Genomic DNA, 22,427 nt, shown 5'->3' with positions numbered 1-22,427 from the left:
ACTCACTACGTTCCCGCAGATGATATTTCTGAACCCACCATTGGCCCCTTCACATGTTGTACTACAAGCTTAACTTACTTCTTCTTCTCTTTTCATGACTCAGAACACATAATTTGTCCGTGATTATACTGAAACCTCTCTGATCGTATAGGAGTGTCTATTCATCTTTGTAATTACACCAACGTTATTTGCTTTGAGTGTTCAATGACATACAAATTGGCCAAACTGTACAAACATTCCGTCATGTACAAGAGGCAAAATTTGTTGTTTGGGACAGATTCCGGAAGTAATCAAGGGAGTGTCTCTGAGGATCCACCCTTATCACAGTTTCCTAGCTGTGTTATCAGCTACTGGCCCCCTCTGCATTACCACGTGGAACATCGGTGTGTCCACCTTCTCCGTGGAATGTCAGACCAGGATGCATGACTCCACTCCTCAGCATCACCGGTATTACTGAGATGTTGCTTCGAGACAGAGCAAACTTGGTCATTTGGGTCAGTTTGGCGGGTGGAGCTGCCTAGGGCGGAGTCTGTCACAGGCTTTGATGTTGCTGGTTGTTAGAGTTGCTGTAGCAGAGATACTGGTAGGTTGGGCATCTCTCTTTGGTTGCAGAGTTTTAACCCTTCTGTATTGTTTTGAGATGTAGAGATTCTTTGTTCTCAGTCTGTACTAAATACTTTTGTGACTAGTTATTATACAATGAATTTGTATGGTGCACTTTCCAAATTATGACGGCTCAAATGCACTTAGACCATGATCGATATTATTACTATCCCAGTCAATGGATCCATGTGCACGTGGTTTTCATTCTCACCTTCCTGGGGGGTAAGCAGCCTGTGGGTGGCAGACAGTTTCGTTCAGTGTCCTTACGCTAGAGATCTGTGAAGATACAGGTTAGAATTGATCTTCAGTAACCCATGCTTGTCCTCGTAAGAGGCAAGTAACGGAATTGGGTGGTCAGGCTCACTGACTTGGTTGACACATGTCGTCGGTTCCCAATTGCGTAGATCGATGCTGATGGTGTTGATCACTGGATTGTCTGGTGCAGACTCTATTATTACAGACTGCTTCCATATAGCTTGAATATTGCTGAGTGCAGCGTAAAACTAAACTCATTCACTTACTTAGCTTGCTAGACTTTGCTCTCGACATGTATTGACTATAAAAACATGGTAGCCCTCTTGACCAATGGTTGTTTCAATAGATATGGTCACTAAAGGTCATTACTTCCATGCTTAAACACAGGCTTATGATCTCTATAGGGCTAAGATCATTTTAAGGAGCTGGACCTAAACTAGTGGCTATGAAGTCAAAGTTACGTGTTTCTTCTAAAAACTATCTTGACTTATGTTGACATTGACTCGTAGTAATTGAAGCATTAACATTGCTATGTAACCTTGTAAGTTCAGTTGAAGTATTCTTTCTCAATGCACAAAACTATCAGAGTGAGTGAGTTTGGGTTTAATACCAAGGCCCCGTTTTACAAAGCTGTCAGGGCGCTACGACTGTCGTAACTCCTATACTGTAACATAGACTTACGACAGTCGTAGTGCTACGACTGTCATAACTCTTAAACTGTAACATAGACTTACGTAGTGCTACGACTGTCATAACTCTTAAACTGTAACATAGACTTACGACAGTCGTAGTGCTACGACTGTCATAACTCTTAAACTGTAACATAGACTTACGACAGTCGTAGCGCTACAATTGCTTTTTGAAACAGAGCCCAGTTGTATCATGGTGTGTTTAATGTGGGAGGAAAGACCGAAGTAATGCAGGTCTCATCACTTTGGTGGAACCCACAAGTACTCGGCCATCCATACACCCCAGCCATGTCTATAAAGTAACTACTGGTATTAAGAGATCAACTGATATCTAGAAATGTCGCCTGGCCGTGCAACATATAGTACCCGTAGGTTCTTGGATAGGAGGTTGGTGGGGTAGCCTAGTTGCTGAAGCATTCGCTCGTCATGCTGAAGGCCCGGGTTCGATGTCCCACATGGGTACAATGTGTGAAGTCCATTTCTGGTGTTCCCTGCCGTAATGTTGCTGGAATATTTCTGAAAGGGGCATAAAACTAAACTCACTCGTTCTTGGAAATGCTGACTTGCCACCACACCTAATGGCTGGATGGTGTGTATTTGTAAGATGAGACTGCACACTGCACACTGCACAAATGAACATTACGTGATAGAACTGATTGAGTTTGACGTGGGAGCTGTCTAAATAGAGGAAGGGCCTGACTCAATTCTACCTTCACTGGATCCTGGAGTGTGGCGATATGTTATTCATTTGATCAGGAGCAAAGAGTATAAAGCTCATGACCCTTGCCCATATATTGCTCGCTCTCACTCACTCACTCACTCACTCACTCACAATTCCCATATATTGCTCAATCACCCACTCACTCACTCACTCACTCACTCATTCACAATTCCCATATATTGCTCACTCACTCACTCACTCACTCACAATGCCCATATATTGCTCTCACTCACTCACTCACAATGCCCATATATTGCCATATATTGCTCACTCACTCACTCCTCACCCCATATATTATTGCTCACTCACTCCTCACAATTCCCATATATTGCTCAATCACTCACTCACTCACTCACTCATGCCCATATATATTGCTCACTCACACACAATGCCCATATATTGATCACTCACTCACTCACATTGCCCATATATTGATCACTCACTCACTCACACACAATGCCCATATATTGCTCTCACTCACCTCACAATGCCCATATATTGCTCACTCACACTCACCCCATATATTGCTCACTCACTCAAATTACCATATATTGCTCCTCTCACTCACACACAATGCCCATATATTGCTCACTCCTCCTCAATGCCCATATATGCCCATATATTGATCACTCACTCACTCACTCACAATGCCCATATATTGCTCACTCACTCACTCACTCACAATGCCCATATATTGCTCTCACTCACTCACAATGCCCATATATTGCTCACTCACTCACCCACTCACTCGAAATTACCATATATTGCGCTCACTCACAATGCCCATATATTGCTCACTCACTCACTCACAATGCCCATATATTGATCACTCACTCACTCACTCACATTGCCCATATATTGCTCACTCACTCACTCACTCACATTGCCCATATATTGCTCACTCACTCACTCACTCACAATGCCCATATATTGCTCACTCACTCACTCACTCACATATTACCATATATTGCCCATATATTGCTCACTCACAATGCCCATATATTGCTCACTCACTCCTCACAATGCCCATATATTGATCACTCTCACTCACAATGCACTCATTGCTCACTCACAATGCCCATATATTGATCACTCACTCACTCACTCACTCACATTGCCCATATATTGCTCACTCACTCACTCACAATGCCCATATATTGCTCGCTGACACTCACTCACTCACTCACTCACAACGCACCGCAGGGAATGGAGTGTAGTGATATGTAAAGAACATGCACAATGTGTACAACCAGTACTACAAGCAGGTTTTGTTCTGCTAAAGAAAACTATTTTCCTTCACACAAGCATGCAAATAGGATCAACATACGACGTGTGAGGGTGTAAGATGTGTGAGGCAGTACGACATGTGAGACAGTGCATGCTTCACATAATGCTGGCAGCCGATGGAGATAAGCTAGTCTATTTTCTGGATGGGGAGGAAGACTTTGGAAAAAATGGATTTCTTGGCACAAATCTTTTATGTTAAATGACGAGCATTTCTTACAATCATAATTAAAAAATACATTTTGTGGCTCCAGAAAGGTAATCCTTAATGCTGGAGTGGTCAAAATTGACATTTCTGTATAAAAAGTGTACTCCTTTGACAGAGCAAGTTATGAATGTTTGGGGGTAGCCTTGCAAGTGATATGTTTCCTTGGCTTGCCTATGATCAGATTCTGCTCCCTGCCTTGATATTGTTGGAACATTGCTAAAAGTGGCATAAAACCACTCTCTCTCTCTCTCTCTCTCTCTCACTCACTCACTCACTCACTCACTCACTCACTCACTCACTCACTCACTCACTCACTCACTCACTCACTCACTCACTCACTCACTCACTCACTCACTCTCACTCACTGTTACTTTACACTGTTCGGATTATGTGTGCTTGACCTTCTCCACACCTTCTGACATCATCAGTTGACTCCCCATGACATTTCCCCAATGACCTTCAAAGCTCACAGCCCTAGTCCTGCATGGTACTTGAATTAGGTCCGTACTTATTTCGTAATAAACGCCAGAAGGTTGGTGGTTCGATCCACTGCTGTGTCATACCAGAAGACGTTAAAAGATGGCAGTTGTTGTTATCCTGCTATCTCCAGGGTATAAAACTGAGGGGTCATCACAGAGGCAGGGTAATGGGTCTCAGTGGGGCTATCCATGCCTTCTGGAGTCACAGTAGGTCTGCAATATAAACTAGCAGACGTCACAACCAGGACAAGCTGCCACACACAGATACATGCTTGTTGTTATGTAATAATAATAAAAATAATAATGTTAATATCTGTATAGTGCCTATTCTAACAAATTGCACAAAGGTGCTCAGGCAAAGTAAAGGCAGTGTCAAAAAACTGTGTTTTAGCAAACTCTTAAACTGGTCAAGTTCCCATAATTTGTGGATGTTGTTTGGGAGATTGTTCCACAATGTGGGTCATGCTTTGGAAAAGATCTGTCACCATTGGTCTTTCTTTTAGTGGGTGGTATCTCCAATATGCGTGATCATCTATTTCTCAGAGTCCGCCTGAGTGAAATATTCTTGAAAGCGATTTTCAACCCCATTTCAACTCACTGCATAATAAACACTGTGTACATGAGACACCATTAAATTTGTCTCGATCAAAAAGGTTATAATGTCAACCCATCTTCAGCCATGATCTTATCTTGAAGGTTTCAGCTCAAATGACTGGTCGCCAAGTGGCTGTAAATGTGCCTTGATTTTAAGCCAAGTGAAAAGCCACCTCTTGGTACCCTACTATACATACAGGGGCAGATAATAACTATTTTCCATGAGTGCGGGATGGAGGGGTAGCCCAGTGGTTAAGCGTTCACTCGCCATGCCGAAAGCCTGGGTTTGATTCTCCACATGGGTACCATGTGTGAAGCTTATTTCTGCTGTCAACCGCTGTGATGTTGCTGGAATATTGCTAAAACCCAACTTACTCACTCACTCACCCATATCATGAGATATCCTCAGTAATATTGAGTGTCACACAGACTTTAAACTTAATTTGTCCTCACACTTTCAACAATGTAAAGATTTGGTAGCAAGTAGAATTGTGCCAATTTGTAAAATATTGAACATGAAGGCCTCAATATTCGCAGTTTTGATCTGTTCACAGTATTGTTTAAATTTGAATTTGAAGTTTTGATTTGATGTCCAAAATGGCAATGTTCGGATGGATTGTGAAACGGAAACACTGCTGATAGTTTAACAGGATGTGATAGTTATCTAGCAAAATTTGTCATCAGATGATGCACCATATGAACTGTGGTGTCCGCTATTCCATTAATGAGGTTGAGTTTAGTTTAACGCTGCACTCAGCAATATTACAGATATGTGGCGGTGGTCTGTAAGTATTTGAGTCTGGACCAGACAATCCAGTGATCAACAACATGAGCATTGATCTAAGCAATTGGGAACCGATGACATGTGCCAACCAAATCAGTCCGCCTGACTACCCGATCCCATTAGTCGCCTCTTACGACAAGCATGGGTTACTGAAGACCAATTTTACCCTGGATATTCATGGGTCCTTGATAAAGTGGTAGGTCCGGGTTAGAACTGGTTCCTTGCAAAATCTGCTGGTCGTCATCGGTTGGTAAATCGTAGTGACACGTGATCGTGTAATCATATGATGGTGTCGCTGGAATATTACCGAAAGCGGCGTAGAACCATTCTCACTCACTTTCAAATAAGAAGATTGGTGAACAATTAATTGCCTTGGTTAAGCATTATCATATTATGTGTTGTTAGGGAAGCAGTGGTAAGTTCTAATGGAGTATGAACGTACACAAAGACAGCCAGACAGAGGTAGTTACTTCTTTTAAGAGGTGTCTAGGGTGTTTGGGTAGCCTTATAATTAAAGGATTATTGGATTGGTTTGTAATTCTCAGTCACACGTTGTCATGTGATCATACAGTGATAGTGTGCATTACTCGTGATATAAATCAATGGATTGTCAAGTCAGTTTGATATTTCTGTTATTATCTCATCTGATGAAGAATTTAAAATTGTAGATCATCATTTCCAGTAATGGTATGTAAATGTCATGTCGTTATTGACTCACTCATTATTTCCAGTTTGTTAACCTGTAGCAATTTTGATGTAGTATCTGACTGCGCACAATACATTTAATAGTAGTTTTCATGAAACATGTATCTGAGAATGTTAAGTATATTCTTCGTAAGTGCACATTATGAGCTATAAAGTGTGGTATATTGTCAATCCAAATTGAATTCAGTTTGAATATTTCAATATAATGATGTCATAATAATGATGCTAATGATTCAGAATTCATGATGTTAATAGTCAATCATAACCAGTTTGGGTTTGTAATAATATCAGGTACAATTACTGTCAAATGACAATGTCATGATGCTGGAAGTGTCCTTTTGTAGAAGTGGCGTGGGTGTGAATATCCTTCCTAGTACAACATGGAGCCCCATTGTTACTGGGCTGCTGCGTCCCACAATGTAAAGCTGTTCAGTGAGGATGTTTCATTCATGCTACACGGATGTGTATTAGACAGTTTGTCTATTGATTCCTGTGACGCACCTATCGACATAAATAATTTTCTGTTTTTACTGTAGCCATTGTCAATTGATGATGTATACAAAGCGGTTAACAGATTTGTGAGTTATATGATCTATAGTATTGAATTATGCTTTGATTCATATTGTGTGATTGAATTGAAAAAATCTTATCTTGATTCTGATTGATTTCTTTTGGGTAACGTTTACTGCAGCCATTTGGCTACATCAGGGTGGTGGGGTAGCCTAATGGTTGAAGCATAAGCTCAGTACACTGAAGACCCGGGTTCGATTCCCCACATAGGTACAATGTCTGAAGACCATTTCTGGTGTCCCCTGCCTTGATATTGCTGGAATATTGCTAAAAGCGGCGTAAAACCATACTCACTCACTTTCATGTACATCATATGAAAAGTTTGGTGAACACTTTGTTAGATAAGCATTGTCAGATTATGTGTTGTTAGGGAAGCAGTGGTAAGTTCTAATGGAGTATGAAAATAGACAAAGACAGTCTCAGTTAGTTCTTTGAAGAAATGGCTTGGGGTGTTTGGATTGCCTTATAATTTATGGATCTTGCTAAGAACCAGGGCCTAGATTTTCGAAGCTCTCTTAACGCTAAGATAGTCGTAAGTGCCATACATTAACATTAACTTACGACTATCTTAGCGCTAAGAGAGCTCCGAAAATCTAGGCCCTGGTTTTAGTTCACCACATGGGTACAGTATGCGAGGCCCTTCGAGGCCCCTAATTTGATATTGCTAAAAGTGGAGATGAACCATAGTTATTTCACTTAGTCAAGTATCTCTACATTATGATGCATTAAGCCACCCAGGATTTGCGACAGCCACACCTCTGCTGAAGATACTCTTGTTAACTACCTTGGTCTCACTGTCTATGTACATGTCCAGATCTTTGATGAGTATTCTTGGGTTAGCATAGACTGCTTGATCGCAATGAGTGAGTGAGTATAGTTTTACGCGCTTTTAGCAATTTTCCAGCAATATCATGGCGGGGGACACCTGAAATGGGCTTCACACTTTACCCATGTGGGGAATCGAACCCAGGACTTTGGCGTGACTAGCGAACGCTTTTACCACTGGGCTACCCCTACGCCCCCTGATCGCAATGAAGACGCGTATATCAGTAACTGGATTTTCTGATTAGTTGGTTGTTTTGTTGTTAAACACCGCACCCCGCAATATTCCAGCTATATGGCGGCGATTGGTAAATAATCGAGTCTGGACCAGACAATCCGTAGTTAATAGCATGAACCTCGATTTACGAGTTGGGATACGATGACACTTGTCAACCAAGTCAGTGGCCATGACCACCTGTTAGCTGCCTCTTATGACAAAGGTATAAGTATCAAAGATCAGTTCTAAATTGGATATTGACGCGTTGCTTTTTCTGAACCAGACATGGATTATTTACAGCCAGCCATCACATTAATAGAATATTACTTTGTACAGTGTGGAACAACAAACAAACAGAAGAAGCAAACACGTGTGGTTTCCCAAAGACAATGCCACGTATTCAGTTACTGGTGGTGAAATGACCTCATTTGTACTGTTATACATGGATGTCCTGAGAGTCATTCATGTCATAAGCTGGTATTATCGTATTTAGTAAAACGAAACCCTTTAGTATGTAATTTTTGCAAAGACTTTCATCTTTAATTTCAAGCACAGCTCAAATTAACAAAGAAAGACACACACAAAGCATTCTTTTCATGGCAGCATGCATGCGTATACGAAGGCACTGTACATACCGACTCTGCATTATTACACAGGATGCTCCGTCTATCGATCCCTGAAAGTGTGTCAGCCTCTTCATAAAAACATTCATTGAAATCATTCAAGCATATTGATTATTAGTGATGGGCATAAAGGAGTATCTTCTTCTGCTTCGTATGCAATCTGACAATTAGATTCCGCTGAATTATACCTGTGGATAGGACGTTGAGTACAATACATATGGTTTATTTCTTTGAACCCACGAGTTAGCCTGACGAGATGATGCTGAACCTCAATGTCGCCCTCAGCTTCAGAAGTAAGGGCTGTCATTGAAATTGAAATATCAATACATCGATACAATGTGTCAAATCATAGAACTGGGAGCGAAGGTTAGGATTGGTGTAAATCCATTCTGGTCTTACAAGGCGAGTTAATGCATTGGTTGGTCACACTCGATGACTTGGTTGATAGAGGTATTGTACCCGACCATTGTTATTAATTGTAGTCATTATCTGTATGGTGCTTGATTATTTATAGGCTGCAACCCATGTATCGGTCTTCAGCATCCCATGTTCGTCGTAAGAGGTGACTTACACGTACAGGTGGTAAGGCTTGCTGGGTTGGTTGACACATGTCATCGTATCCCAATTGTGTGGATCGATGCTCATGACATTGATCACTGGATTGTCTGGTCCAAACTGGATTATTTACAGACTGAAATAGTGCTGAGTGTTAAACAGCAAACAAACAAAATGTACAGGCTTCTGTCATGTTGTTGGAATAATGCTGAATGTGCATTGAAGTTCAGACACACATTCAAATCTACAAATTACAAATATGAATGAGTGAGTGAGTTTAGTTTAGTTTTATGCCACTTTTAGCAATATCACAGCAGGGGACACCAGAAATACGTTTCACACATTGTACCCTTGTGTGGAATCAACTCTGGGTCTTTGGCGTGACAAGCAAACGCTTTTACCACTAGGCTACCAGACTGCCCACAAATATGAGTGATATATTGAAAATGTTTGTTACCTGGGAAAATGTAATTACAGATATCAGTCAACAGTTGTCTCCGCATGCTAGGTATGTCTTAAATGAGAGAACTAATGTTGTTTATTTCCATAGCCACAATGATTTACTCAACTAAGAAATATGATAAACAAAGATGATAATTTACTAAAGTGTTGGGAATCATGACGTTTAAGACATTATGCCTACTGTGGTTGTATTCTACTGATCGAAGTCAAGTCTGTTTGTTTTGGATAGTCCCTTGTCATGGATAGAGTCCATTGTCATGGATAGAGTCCCTTGTCATGGATAGAGTCCCTTGTCATGGATAGAGTCCCTTGTCATGGATAGAGTCTGTTGTCTGTCAGGGACAGTCTATAGTCATAGATTATAAGTCTTTAGTCTGTCAGGGATAGTCTGTAGTCTTAGATTATAAGTCTTTAGTCTGTTAGGGATAGTCTGTAGCCACTCACAGATAGTCTGTTATCACAGACTCAATTCTCGATCAGCTTCTTGCCTTCTTCCAAGGTCTATTTATGTGATTCACTAGAGGATAATGAATTGTAATCAAGGTTAGCTTATTTGATAATGTTTTTGCATTTTGTTGCCGCTGAACGTCTCTTCTCCGAAATGGCTGAACGGATGCAAGTTGTGCAGGGAGTTTGGCCCCTTAATGTGTCGCAATTTTTCTTCATGGCTTTTAATGAAACAACTGACTGAGAATGGAACACGATTCTTTCTTTTTTCGTCTTCAGAAGCCTCAGCTCTTTGGTTGAAGATAAGTAGCAGTGTACTCGGGCTCAGACTGAATGATTTGTGGTTTAGTGTTTTTCACATAAAAAAAATCAAACCTAATTCAGACGATGTTTATAAATCTCGTCTTCACAAGGCACTGGCAGCTGCGACGTTATGTAAATGATATTATATCACCACTGACTTTAAAACATTTGTAGGAGTATCAGTCCTGGCAGCCAACACATGATTTTCCAAAAATAACAGTTTTAATACTCTGAAAGTGTTGTACTAAACAAATCGTGAATGCAGTGAGGCTTTTCATTGATGTGTTTTATCATTGACTTGTCCTGGGTGCACCTCCCGTCGTGAACATCCAAACCCTAACTCTCACCCTATAAACCCTTTAGAAGCTCATTTTGCATAAACATTTACTGGAGGTCTCCACAATTTGTTTTTATTAACATATTTTGACTCTTGCGGAATAGTGCCCACAGACATTCTTGCTTTTCTGAAAATTAACAGACCAAGACATGTTGGGAAATTTAGACTATTTCTGTTCTTTTGGTTGTTTGGATTTTTTGTTTCAGGGTCTATAAATCAGTGTTTCAACTTTTCAATTTCACTGGTCACATTCTACAGACTCCCTTACCCTGCTGTGTAAGAAATTGCATGAATTTAAAATGACACTGTCTGTGCCATGCTAGTCAGGCAGTGCCCCTTCTGGATGTTTGCTAGGAAGTATTTTGTTTTCACAGCAAGCTCACAATGCCCAATGTGTTGGCCTGTTTCATATTGAAGTCTGCATTGATTCCTTAACAATGTCAGAAACCATCCTATTGTTTACTGTAGAGCTATATTAAGAATCATTGTTGTTTTAATTAGGATTGCAAAAAGAAAATTTCTTTTGATTAAAAAAAATGTAGATTCTGATGAATTGTTGTTAACAACATGCAATGGTCATAGGAATATATTTGATGAGGAGAAGGTGACAGCTGTAATTGTCCGGTGTATAAGTTATTTGTCTTGGCATTTAATTTAAGAACTTTGTTATATCAATGAACACAGATGATAAAAGTAGACTGGGATTTTACAAGCATGACCACAGAGTCGATGAGCAGAAGCGGACGGTCAAACTTGCTTTTTTGGTTGATGGGAACTTGAGTGAGTGAGTGAGTTTAGTTTTACGCAGCACTCAGCAATATTCCAGCTGTATGGCGGTGGTCTGTAAGTTATCAAGTCTGGACCAGACAATCCAGTGATCAGTGTCATGAGCATCGATCTACCAATTGATACGATGACATGTGTGAACAAAGTCAGCGAGTCTGACCACCTGATCACATTAGTCACCTCTTACGACAAGCATGGGTTACTGCTAGTGGGCAGTGGGGTAGCCTTGTGGTTAAAGCGTTTGCTCATTGCATAAAGACCTAGGTTTGATTCCCCACATGTGTGATATTGCTTAAATGTTGCTAAAAGCAGCGTAAACTAAACTCACTCACTCACTCACTCTGCCATGCTACAGTTGATGTATTCAATATAAAAGCTCTTGTAGTCTTCATACCCTAAAGCATGAATTTAAAAAAAGAGTCCCACTAGATTCTAGATAATGATTTTGCATTAGTCCAGATTGCTTCAGCTCTGGGAATTAAGGAATGTTCTGGGCTCCATGTGAATTACTGAATATATGTCGATATATATTTTAAAGGAAGATAACTTTATTTCTGGGACTGAATGTCAGTGTAAATGCTGTTGTTGATGGTAAGATTGTCAGAGTTCAAGAAGGATAACGCTAATGGTTCTATAGGAACAGATATAGGATACATACACAATATGTAATATAGGTAGGTTAAGATAGCAGGTGAATAGTGTTGAATGAAACTGCCAACAGCAGTACAGCTATGCATCACATCAGCCTATAAATAATCAAACTTGGACAAGCCAATCAATGCTTGATGTTATTAGTAACACACTACCCTGAGAGGGTCTAGGGAGAGTTTCCCTACAAACCATGAGTAGGGTGATTCGGGGACTAAGTGCTTTATGGTCATAAAGTTATTTATAGGTCATCCCCTCCCACAATATAGTTCAATAGAGTTGACAGTCTGTGCCTGGGGGTCATGTTCTAATTAACATCCCCATCCCCACCCCTTCCTCAACCTGTCAGGGTTCACATTGCCCAGGGTTAAATGTCTTCAGACACCTCTACCCTGACCTACTAGCACCCCCACCCTGATGTATCTCCCCTATGATTGCCTCCTGCCTCATCAACTACCTGTACTCCACCCACAAACAACCATCACTCCACCTTCCTCACCTGCCATCATCCCTACTCTCTACCCTCTTCACCTCCCTTCCTCCTGCCCTACCAACCATTGTCTTCACCTCCCCACCCACTCCCCCAACAGCCATTGTCTTCACCTCCCCACCACTTCCCCCCACCAACCATTGTCTTCACCTCCCCACCTCCACCAACCATTGTCTTCACCCCACCCCCACCAACCATTGTCTTCACCCCCACAAAACATTGTCTTCACCCCTTCACCCCCACCAAACATTGTCTTCACCCCACCAACCATTGTCTTCACCCCACCCCCACCAACCATTGTCTTCACCCCCACCAACCATTGTCTTCACCCCTTCACCCCCACCAAACATTGTCTTCACCCCACCAACCATTGTCTTCACCCCACCCCTACTCAAAGACTACCCCACAATCTGACTGACGTTCTCCATGTCCCAGTTTGGGGGAATCAGTGTTGGATATGCCCCCTCCGAAAACAGTTTACCAATGTTTTACTAAATGTAAATCTAAATTGACTTTCATACTCCACTCCACCCCCACCCCGAAGTACTTCCTACATGGGATTATAAACTGTTATACCACCACCCTCACAATTAGTTCCTTTAACCCTCAGGTCATTCCTGTTGGAGGATTGATCTCCACCCCTTCACCCCTTCACATCCACTCCTACCCCAAACCCTCTCCAAGCTGTCAGAGTTTGCAGTATTCCCTGGTGTTTTATCAGCGAGATAACTCTGATAGGGTATGATCATTATGTGTGTCTATGAATTATAGCCTTGCCTTTAGTGAGATAAATCAATTATCCCATCTTCTATGTTCCTATAATTGCTTCATGTCAGTCTCAGCCACAAATATTCCTTCCTGAAGTGTCATTTTATGAACAATTGTAATTTTAATATTGTGATAATTAAATTGGGATATTCATATATTGTCTTATTTATGTATAATTTGAATATTGTACACTTTTTATACTTTTAGTCAAGTTATGAATCGTTATCTCATTAACCGTATAAAATAGGTTCAAAGTCAAATAATAATTCCGGGCTATTGAGGGCAAGGCAGGAAAACCCGTTATTACCTCGTTGTAAGCACAACCAAAATTAATAGCCTCAGTTAACGCACTGACATAAGCATTTGAGGTAAACATCCCCTTGTAGCGTTATAACGAGGTATAGGCGTAGACTGCACCAAATACAACACAGCACTGTGTGGCCATGTTTTCCTGCTATAGAGGGCCTCACCCACTCAGATGTAAACACAGCTATCGACCAATCATCTGCCCTACTTCATCAGGCACGACTCTGATGTAATGTGAAAATGATCGCCTTCCGTGCCGCTCCCAACCACTCCCACAATTCCCCTCTCCATGCAAGCATACCACCACAGTCGCCTGACTCACTGGCTCACCCCCCTAAGCTATTGAGGACAATATTCAGCCAAGGGCAGGCACGTCCCACTAGTTTAGCTCAACCTCAGTTTGTAACTGGGTCTCCTGTCTTCTCTAGGCTTTCTCAATTCTAAAACTTGGATTTGTGTGTAAAAGCTGTACTGGAATACCTTGTGGAAACAGATTATTCAGAGATGCTTTTTGTGAGTATATTGCCAAATATAAGCTTTTCTTTCGAATATGGTGGCACTGTTGAAGTTCCCTTGATGAAAATCTTGGCAAGGGAGTGGCCTTATATCGTTTGTTATGGCAAGATTCTATGTATTCAGTGCTTGTTTGAACAGATGTTACGTTCAGTACCACCTCTGTAAAGTTAACGGTTGTCAATTAGAACGCATGTACTGTCTACTTGGTAAAGATTTTGAAAAGCCGAGGGTCCCAATGTTTGAGGGCCAACTTCTTGTCAACACTTTCTATTGTCGTCAACCTTTCGAGAAGCTTGGATTGTATAGATACATTTCTGTGAAGCATTTATCATAATATTTCCTCAACAAATAGAATAATTTCATTATTATTTGATATACTTTTGGAAAATTATACCGAGTGGGTGTGGATAAAGTATATCTTTATCACATTTGATTTATTAATGAGAGAAATTGGGTGTGGCCTCTCTTGCCATTTATTTTCATGAATTATAAGACAGATGTTATTAATTGAAGGATCTATTTTTGATCTCACACTTTAATACGATGCACTCAAAATGTTCCTTGGAACAAGAAAACATGTTTCAAAAATATTTTAATTATTTGATAAGCAGTTACCTATAGTTTTTAATAGTCTTAAAATTAATAAAATTAAAATTGTTGTTATTGACTTTTTAAATATCTATTGGTGGCAGATGTTGAATCAAAAGATGTTAAAATGTTGAGGTCGCGGTAATACTACACATATAACTTGCTATGAGGTTATGTTTTGTGTGGTAGTTTGAATATTACAATCAGTTTATTATAAAACTTTCATGTTGTTGTACATAATTGTGTTTACAGAATGCCAGAGTATAAAAAATGAACTAAGTATGACATTAAACTGGACATATTCTTTTGTGTGCTTGAATACTTTGATATTTCTTGTACAGCTAATGATATATTTCCAGTTGTTCATGCCTTAATGCATCGTGTGTACAAAGTGGCTTGTTACTGAAGACACGAGTGTACAGCTTGAGCCTATTAAAAAAGTTTGGTCTTGTACACTTAGCAATATTAGTCCATACGTAAAACTAAAAAATACTGAAAATGATGACAAACCACAGTTTTACAGTCAAGTAGCCAGTGTACTGTGTGCAAGTACCCTGTTAAACATATTATTATTATTATAGGATGGGATATTTATATAGCGCACATATCAATGTAAATATTTTGTTGTATTGTTGACATGCCTGTTACAATAACTGAGAGATTGTTTCAGGGTAAGTTGTCATTATTTATTATGGATGTATATGGCATTGATAAGCGTTCTTGTACTTGACCACTCATAAATACATAAATTAGCTGTTTAGAAACACCCACCCCACCCTGATGTAAGAAGTAACAATCTACTTACAGCAGGCTCTGACCTCTGTAACCTCTACACCTTGTCCCTACCCCCAGAACTCTCCTACACAAGTAGTATGTAGTCAGTATTATTCCTGTTTCATGGGCCCCGGGGTAGCCTAGTGGTTAAAGTGTTCGCTTGTTAGCTGAAGATCAGGATTCGTTTCCACATGGGTACAATGTTAGAACCCATTTCTGGTGTCCCCCGCCGTGATATTTCTGGAATATTGCTTTAAGCAGCGTAAAACTAAACTCAGTTTATTATTCCAGTTCAAATTTGTCTTCCCTTGTAGGCTTCTACTGGATGGGATAATAACTGGATTTATTTGTGGTTGGCAGTCAACAATATTCCAGCTATTTGTCATCAGTCAGTTAATAATACAGTCTTGACCAGATAATCCAGTGATTCATACATTTCCATTCAACAGTAACAGTATTTTTTTTTTTATTTGTTCTAAAAAAGTTTGGATTGTGATGCAAACATTTTTTTAACTGAAAATTTGAAAATTATACTGACACTGACGTAAAACAAGGCTCACTCTCTAATCAGTTTTGTTTTTGCTTGATGTGTGTTGGTGAGGTAGCCCAATGGTTAAAGTGTTGGCTTGGCACAACAAAAGCCTGGGTTTGTTTCACATGTGGTTACAATGTGGTAAATCCATACCTGGTGTCCACCTTGCGTTGATATGCCTGGAATACTGCTGAAATTTAACTATGTACAATAATAGATGTAGTTTTATTTAATAAATGATTTTATTCCCATTACATGTACTGAAAGCAGCTACCGCAGTCAAGTTGTCATGTCGCAGGAATCCATATTAAAAAACATTAGTTTGATCCACGCTAGAGAGTATCATCATCTTCCTGTCCGTCTGACTCTTTTTTAAAAAAAAGTGCAATTGTTTTTTTGTCGTTTTCAGCATTCCCTTGACACAATGACGGAAGACCGCAATCCCAGTGCCCACACCCATCCTGACAAACGCCCAGACATTCACTGCGACATGGATGGCTCCAGTGGCACCAGCACCCCTCAGTCCTTATCGCCAGGGTTGGAGGACCCTGCCTACCCCATAGACAGTATTCCTGAGGGAGTGTATGCCCCTACGCCCATTGAGGCCGATTCCAGTATTAACACAGTAAACTTGAACAAAAGTTTACATCGACCATCTCATCAAAATGACGCAAGGTACAACCTTATAAAGCTGAGTCAGATCAAATCTGCGTTTGCAAACCGCAGTCCGAATCACTCCAGTAGTGGAACTGTGGGCCAGATGTTTGCGTTGAAGAAACGCATCAAGACGGAAGCGGTGAATGGGGACTATGAGGTGGCTTTTAACTGCTCAAATTCAAATGGTGCTGATGATGTAGTGATTAAACAGGAGCCGATTGATGATGATGAGGAGGAAGAAGATGATGATGATGAAATGGATGAAGAAATTGAACGTGTCCACGTCCCCGTTACTAATCGCCCAGTGAAGAGAAATAAAGACGGAAAGGTTTGCACTTTTATGTCAATTTTATAGAATTTGTCGTTTATATCAGGTCTAGAAATTTCTTTTCAGGACAATTACTCTTACGCTTCAATTTAGCGAGACAAATGTTGAATGCATTTTTTTAATGCCAGTTTATTCATTGGTCCATGAAATATAGAAAAGTGAAAACTGAGTCCGTTACATTTTTCTGTAACCTGATTGTGTTAATGTGTTGTCTGCCTTGCACCAGTCTCGATATACTTTTTAGTATAAGTCATAACTTCTAGTTTATGTGAATAGTAAGAGCAAGTTGCCCCTTTGAAGGCTGGCGTTCTGGGCCCCGTTTCACAAAACTCTTGTAAACCTGAGATTTCGTAACTTTTCTCTAGCATTCGTACCTCCTATACTGTAGCATAGGAAGTACGAGATCTTAGGCTTACGAGAGCTTTGTGAAACTCTGAACTGTATGCTTACCTTGAAGTGCCCATTATATTGATACAATTACTACACTTAAGGACTTAGTTTTAGTACAGACTTGGAGCAAGGCTAGTGTGTGGTCATACCCCAGAAATCTTCTTTGGGAAAATCCAGGACAGACAAATATGTCAGTGACCTGGTTGTGTCATGGGCTCCCAGCTGTGACTTTGTTGTTTAATGCGGCGTCATACACAGGCACTCAGTGGAGTAGCCCAGGCGTTAAGGCTTTCACTCATCACCCTGAAGACCCTTCGTATAACTGTTACACGACTACGACCTCTGTATTTGCAGCTGTAATTCCATGTTGGTAGGGTCACAGGTGCTAAGAGTCTCAGGTTTTACAAATTTCTCGTCTGAGATATATCTGTTAGCTCTGCAAGAAATTTACGAGCATGGGTTCGAATCCAGTTTTGTACTTGAGAAGTCTCCACATCCACATCAAGCTAATATGCCATCGTATAACTGATATGCTGTCCAAAGTGACGTAAAACTGAACTCACTCAATCCCTCTTTGTAGGTTTTTCCCCATTTATCTTTTCTTGTTAGTCCGACTCTTCATAATTACAATTAATACGATACCTCAAATACATCAAACAATAGTACAGGATTTCGGTCGTTACATTATGGATTTCTTCAAATTTCAACTGAAGTCTTTCTCATTATTGATAACAAGTTGAGACACTAATAGTGGACCCGTGAAGATCCGGGGTAGAATAGGTCTTCAGCAACCCATGCTTGTCATAAAAGGCGACTGCTTGTCGTAAAAGGCGACTAACAGGATCGGGTGGTCAGGCTCGCTGACTTGGTTGACACATGTCATCGGTTCCCAATTACGCAGATCGATGCTCATGCTGTTGATCACTGGATTGTCTGGTCCAGATTCGATTATTTACAGACCGCCGCCATATAGCTGGAATATTGCTGAGTGCGGCGTAAAACTCAACTCACTCACTCACTCACTAATAGTGTCAGACCATAATCACTCACACATACTATACCTGTCAGGACACTAGGTTCCCAGCAGCCTTTGCTAGGCAAAAATGGTCGCAAGATGGATTGGGTAGTCTTGCTCAATGACTTGCTTGATGGCATCCCGTCGCTCCTCAATAGCAGGGATCTTGTGCATAGTGTCAGTCACTGGATTGTTTGGTCCAGATTATTATATTATTATAATGAATTTCTATGATGCCTAGTATCTCAACTTGACGCTGTTCAATGGCGCATCACAAAGTCTAGGAGGGATTTTTATTCCGGATAACCCAAGCTGCTTGTGAGGCGCTAGAAGGTTATAGTCACATGACTTATCCCACCGGGGTACCCATTTTCTTCTGGGTGAACAGATTGGTATATTTACACATGGAATATCGCAGAATATGCATTTATCAACAAATGATGTGAAGCAGATTGATGCTCAAAGTGAGTTCCTTTTTTCCGGCTTAGAAGCATGAAGACATACTGCTGGATTTGAACATTTTGCATCAAACATCGTGTAATAGCAAGCTGTTCACCATGGATTGATTTTGGTTCATAGTTGGGGCTGTGTAGTCCAGAAATAGCTGATATTCAGGTGGAGTTATAGTGAGTACATCATTCAAGCACCTGCTTATGAAAAACCCCAGACCTGACTTGAAATCAATGATATGATACAAGCTGGCAAAATATTTGTAAAATAACTTGGAACTGTCCGAGATCAGTGTTGCATCACAGGTGTTGCAAACTGTCACACAGCTGGTGAAAATTTGACACAACTGATAAATGTGTAAATTGTAAGCAGTTTTACTTTTGTAAATTTCCCCCCCCAAAATGGTCATCATGGTTGTTGATTTAAATGAATCATTTTAAAAAGTTGCTGATAAGACCCAAACAAAAACTTGACTAAAATTTTTTTTCAATATATGTAATGAGTTTTCCGATGTATTGATTTGTTAATGGTCATTTTTAATCCTATATGTGCATGTTCTTGCTGTTATTGAAAGAGACTTATATATATCCCGATGTATCCTTAATAGTCCTTTTGAATTTTTGGAGAGAAAATTATCCACTTGTCAAAATAGTTGACCAGAAAATAGGTTTTTCATGTGCGATCAGACTGTGACAATTGCAAAGCGTCCTTCACATACTTGCTGGCTGGGGCTTGTCCTGTAGGCTTGGCGGTTTGGGGACTTCTCTTCATTTGATGTGTCACCTGATGATACTAAGGACCCTAACGAGGACGTGATGAGAGGGCTTGTTGTCAGTCGTCTCCAATTAGCCACGGAGCCAGCTCATCAAATACCAACCTCGTTCCAATAATGAAAAATTGACATAATCAACGATTTTGTCTCAAAATGTATTTTGTTTATTTTCCACGTTATTCATGATGTTTTGCATCTTTTATCAAGTTTACTTCTATGAAATAAGTTGCTGTTATAAGCCGGATAGCTTGGTGAAACAATTTATAATATTGACAAAGGCTTTTGTGTAGTTTACGGTAACACATTTCCTCCGGGAGTCGGTTTCGCCCTGACATTCGTCTCAAGTGTTTGATCCTAGTACTTACATTTCCCAGTAGGCGATGTGTCAGTGTGTCGTCCACCGCTAACTGCGGTCGCCGTGGCGTCAACAGCGCTGTGCCAACAACGACACGGGCTGACGAACGACAAGAGGCCTTGTTGCCTGCAGCTACTCAAGATATGCAGGCGAAGGAGCTGGACTCTGTAGTCACACTTTCCTGTATTTGTTTTTTGTCGGAGAGGAGTTCCAAAGACCACTGCCCAGTTCAAACAGTTCACTGAGATGGTTTTGTATAAAAATGACCACACCTTGATGAGAAATGTTTGAATGAGGATTTCTTTAAACACTGGTGGGTTAGAGAATATGTGATATTTGAGGTCAGAGCCTGCATAGTAATATATGACTCAGAAACAAGGCATGAGCATCTTTTATATACCAGCATATAAATGCCATGCTGGTTTCATTAAGTTGGTGTTTTTTAACTGTTGGGTAGAAAATAGCTTTAATGGAATTCCTTGTCAGGATTTAGCAGTTTTCAAAATTAACCGGTTCAGGTTTAAACATGTATATGAATCAAGTAAATGTTGAAGATATAACCCCATTTCAAACTCATCCGTTTCCTAAGATAAGTGGATCATCACATGTGGCAATAATGTAGTGGTAGATCAGCCTTCCCATCTATGGAAAACATTACAATCTTCACATACCATATATATCCTAATAAACTGCCTCAAATATAATTGTTCCACCAAAAACCCGGGTTCGAATCCCCACATGGGCACAATTGGTGAAGCCCATTTCTGGTGTCCCCAGCCGTGATAATGCTGAAATATAGCTAAAAGTGGCATAAAAACATACTCACTCACACACGCTCAAATACAAACCAAGTTTAAATCTCTTGCACACAGTGTAAGCTCCTCTTACTTCATGCCTCAGTCAGTTCGGGTCCCTTAGGGGTTTCTGGGTTGAAATAGGTCTGAAGCAGGGGTAAATGAATTGATCAGGGCCCCGTTTCACAAAACTCACGTAGGCCTAAGATCTCGTAACTTTTCTCGTAGCATTCGTACCACCTATACTGCAACATAGGGAGTACGAATACTACGAGAAAAGTTACGAGATCTTAGGCTTACGAGAGTTTTGTGAAACGGGGCCCAGGTTGTCAAGCTCGGTGATAGGATGATTGTATGTCATATTATGGTCATGGTGTGGATCATTGCAGATAAAGTCAATGACCGTATTGTCTGTTTTGTAAGAAACTCAGAAAATACAGACGAACCTTAACTGATATTTCCGTCATCCTAATTTCAGCTATTGTTAAAAAATAATCAGTTTCAACACACTATAGACATTTAATCCTGTTGTTGTTGTTATTGTGTTATATTGAGGAATGACGAGTATTAGAGCCTGCGTTCTGTAGTTTTAGGTTAAGGAAATGACCTGGGAGGTTTCTGTTTCATTCACTGTACATCAGGACACGTTGCTTCATGTGGCTACAGACCATCATTGGATAGCACAGGAAACATTAGGCCAGTGTAAATAAATCATCCGTTTATCAACCACGCCCATCCACCACTTAATTCTCCCTCTTGCTGTTTGTTTTAATTTTGTTCATACCCACATTTCAAAGATGTTCTTTTATTTAGGAAAATGTGTCACGGGAGATCAGTTTAATAATTATTTGAAGGAAGAGATGAACAATAACCAGGACATAAATACTTCCTTACTTATTTACTGACTGACTGAGTTTGGTTTTACCGCTTTTTAGCAATATTCCAGCAACACCAGAAATGGGCTTCACACATTGTACCCATGTGGGGATTCGAACCCGGGTCTTCGGCGTGCGAGCCAACGCTTTAACCACTAGGCTACCCCACTGCCCCTCTTACTTATTTAAATGAAAAGATAATCTATTAATGAATTTATATATATTTCAATAATTAATTAATTGTATTAATGCATCTTTTATGTTTGTTGTGAAGACTACATGATTATCGTATTAGATTTTGATTGGCTAGGCACTGTGGGGTAGCCTAGTGGTTAAGGCATTTGGCTTGTCACGCCGAAGACCTGAGTTCGATTCCCAACATGGGTACAAGTATGAAGCCCATTTCTGGTGCCCTCGCCGTGATATTGATGAAATAGTGCTAAAAGCGGTGTAAACCTAAACTCATTTGCTCACATTTTAAAGCAACAGTTATCAAAAGGACCATATATAATTTTAGTCACAACCCTGTAATGCCCAGTCTCACTCCAACACAAACCTGTAATTAGCATTGTCTTGGGCTCCATTTTGATTTGATTTTGATTTCTTGAGATATATTTTACATAAGGTAACACTGTTTCTGAAACTAAATATTAATCTAAATAAAATAGCTAGTAGTTTAATTTGTAATGAAAATATATCGTTTTCAGCACCTGAGTGAAATATTT

General features: G+C 40.3%; 1 protein-coding gene across 2 annotated transcripts in view; it reads left to right on the top strand.

Moving 5' to 3' along the window:
* LOC124266169 (Krueppel-like factor 12) overlaps positions 1-22,427 on the top strand; it is a 67,507-nt gene that overhangs the window by 27,002 nt on the left and 18,078 nt on the right. The window contains exons 1-2 of one of the 2 annotated variants that reach the window (XM_046700971.1): positions 13,894-14,169; positions 16,476-17,051. In XM_046700971.1, the coding sequence (XP_046556927.1) occupies positions 14,161-14,169; positions 16,476-17,051 (585 nt within the window). In that variant the 5' untranslated portion in view covers positions 13,894-14,160. Of the gene's footprint in view, positions 1-13,893; positions 14,170-16,475; positions 17,052-22,427 lie in introns of those variants that run through there. The other variant, XM_046700970.1, reaches the window with a different exon arrangement.

The sequence above is a fragment of the Haliotis rubra genome, unplaced genomic scaffold (assembly GCF_003918875.1).
Source record: "Haliotis rubra isolate DU_JTF1 unplaced genomic scaffold, ASM391887v1 Scf1235, whole genome shotgun sequence".
NCBI lineage: Eukaryota > Metazoa > Mollusca > Gastropoda > Lepetellida > Haliotidae > Haliotis > Haliotis rubra.
Note: the sequence above shows the minus strand (reverse complement) of the source record. Positions and strands in the feature narration are given on the sequence as shown.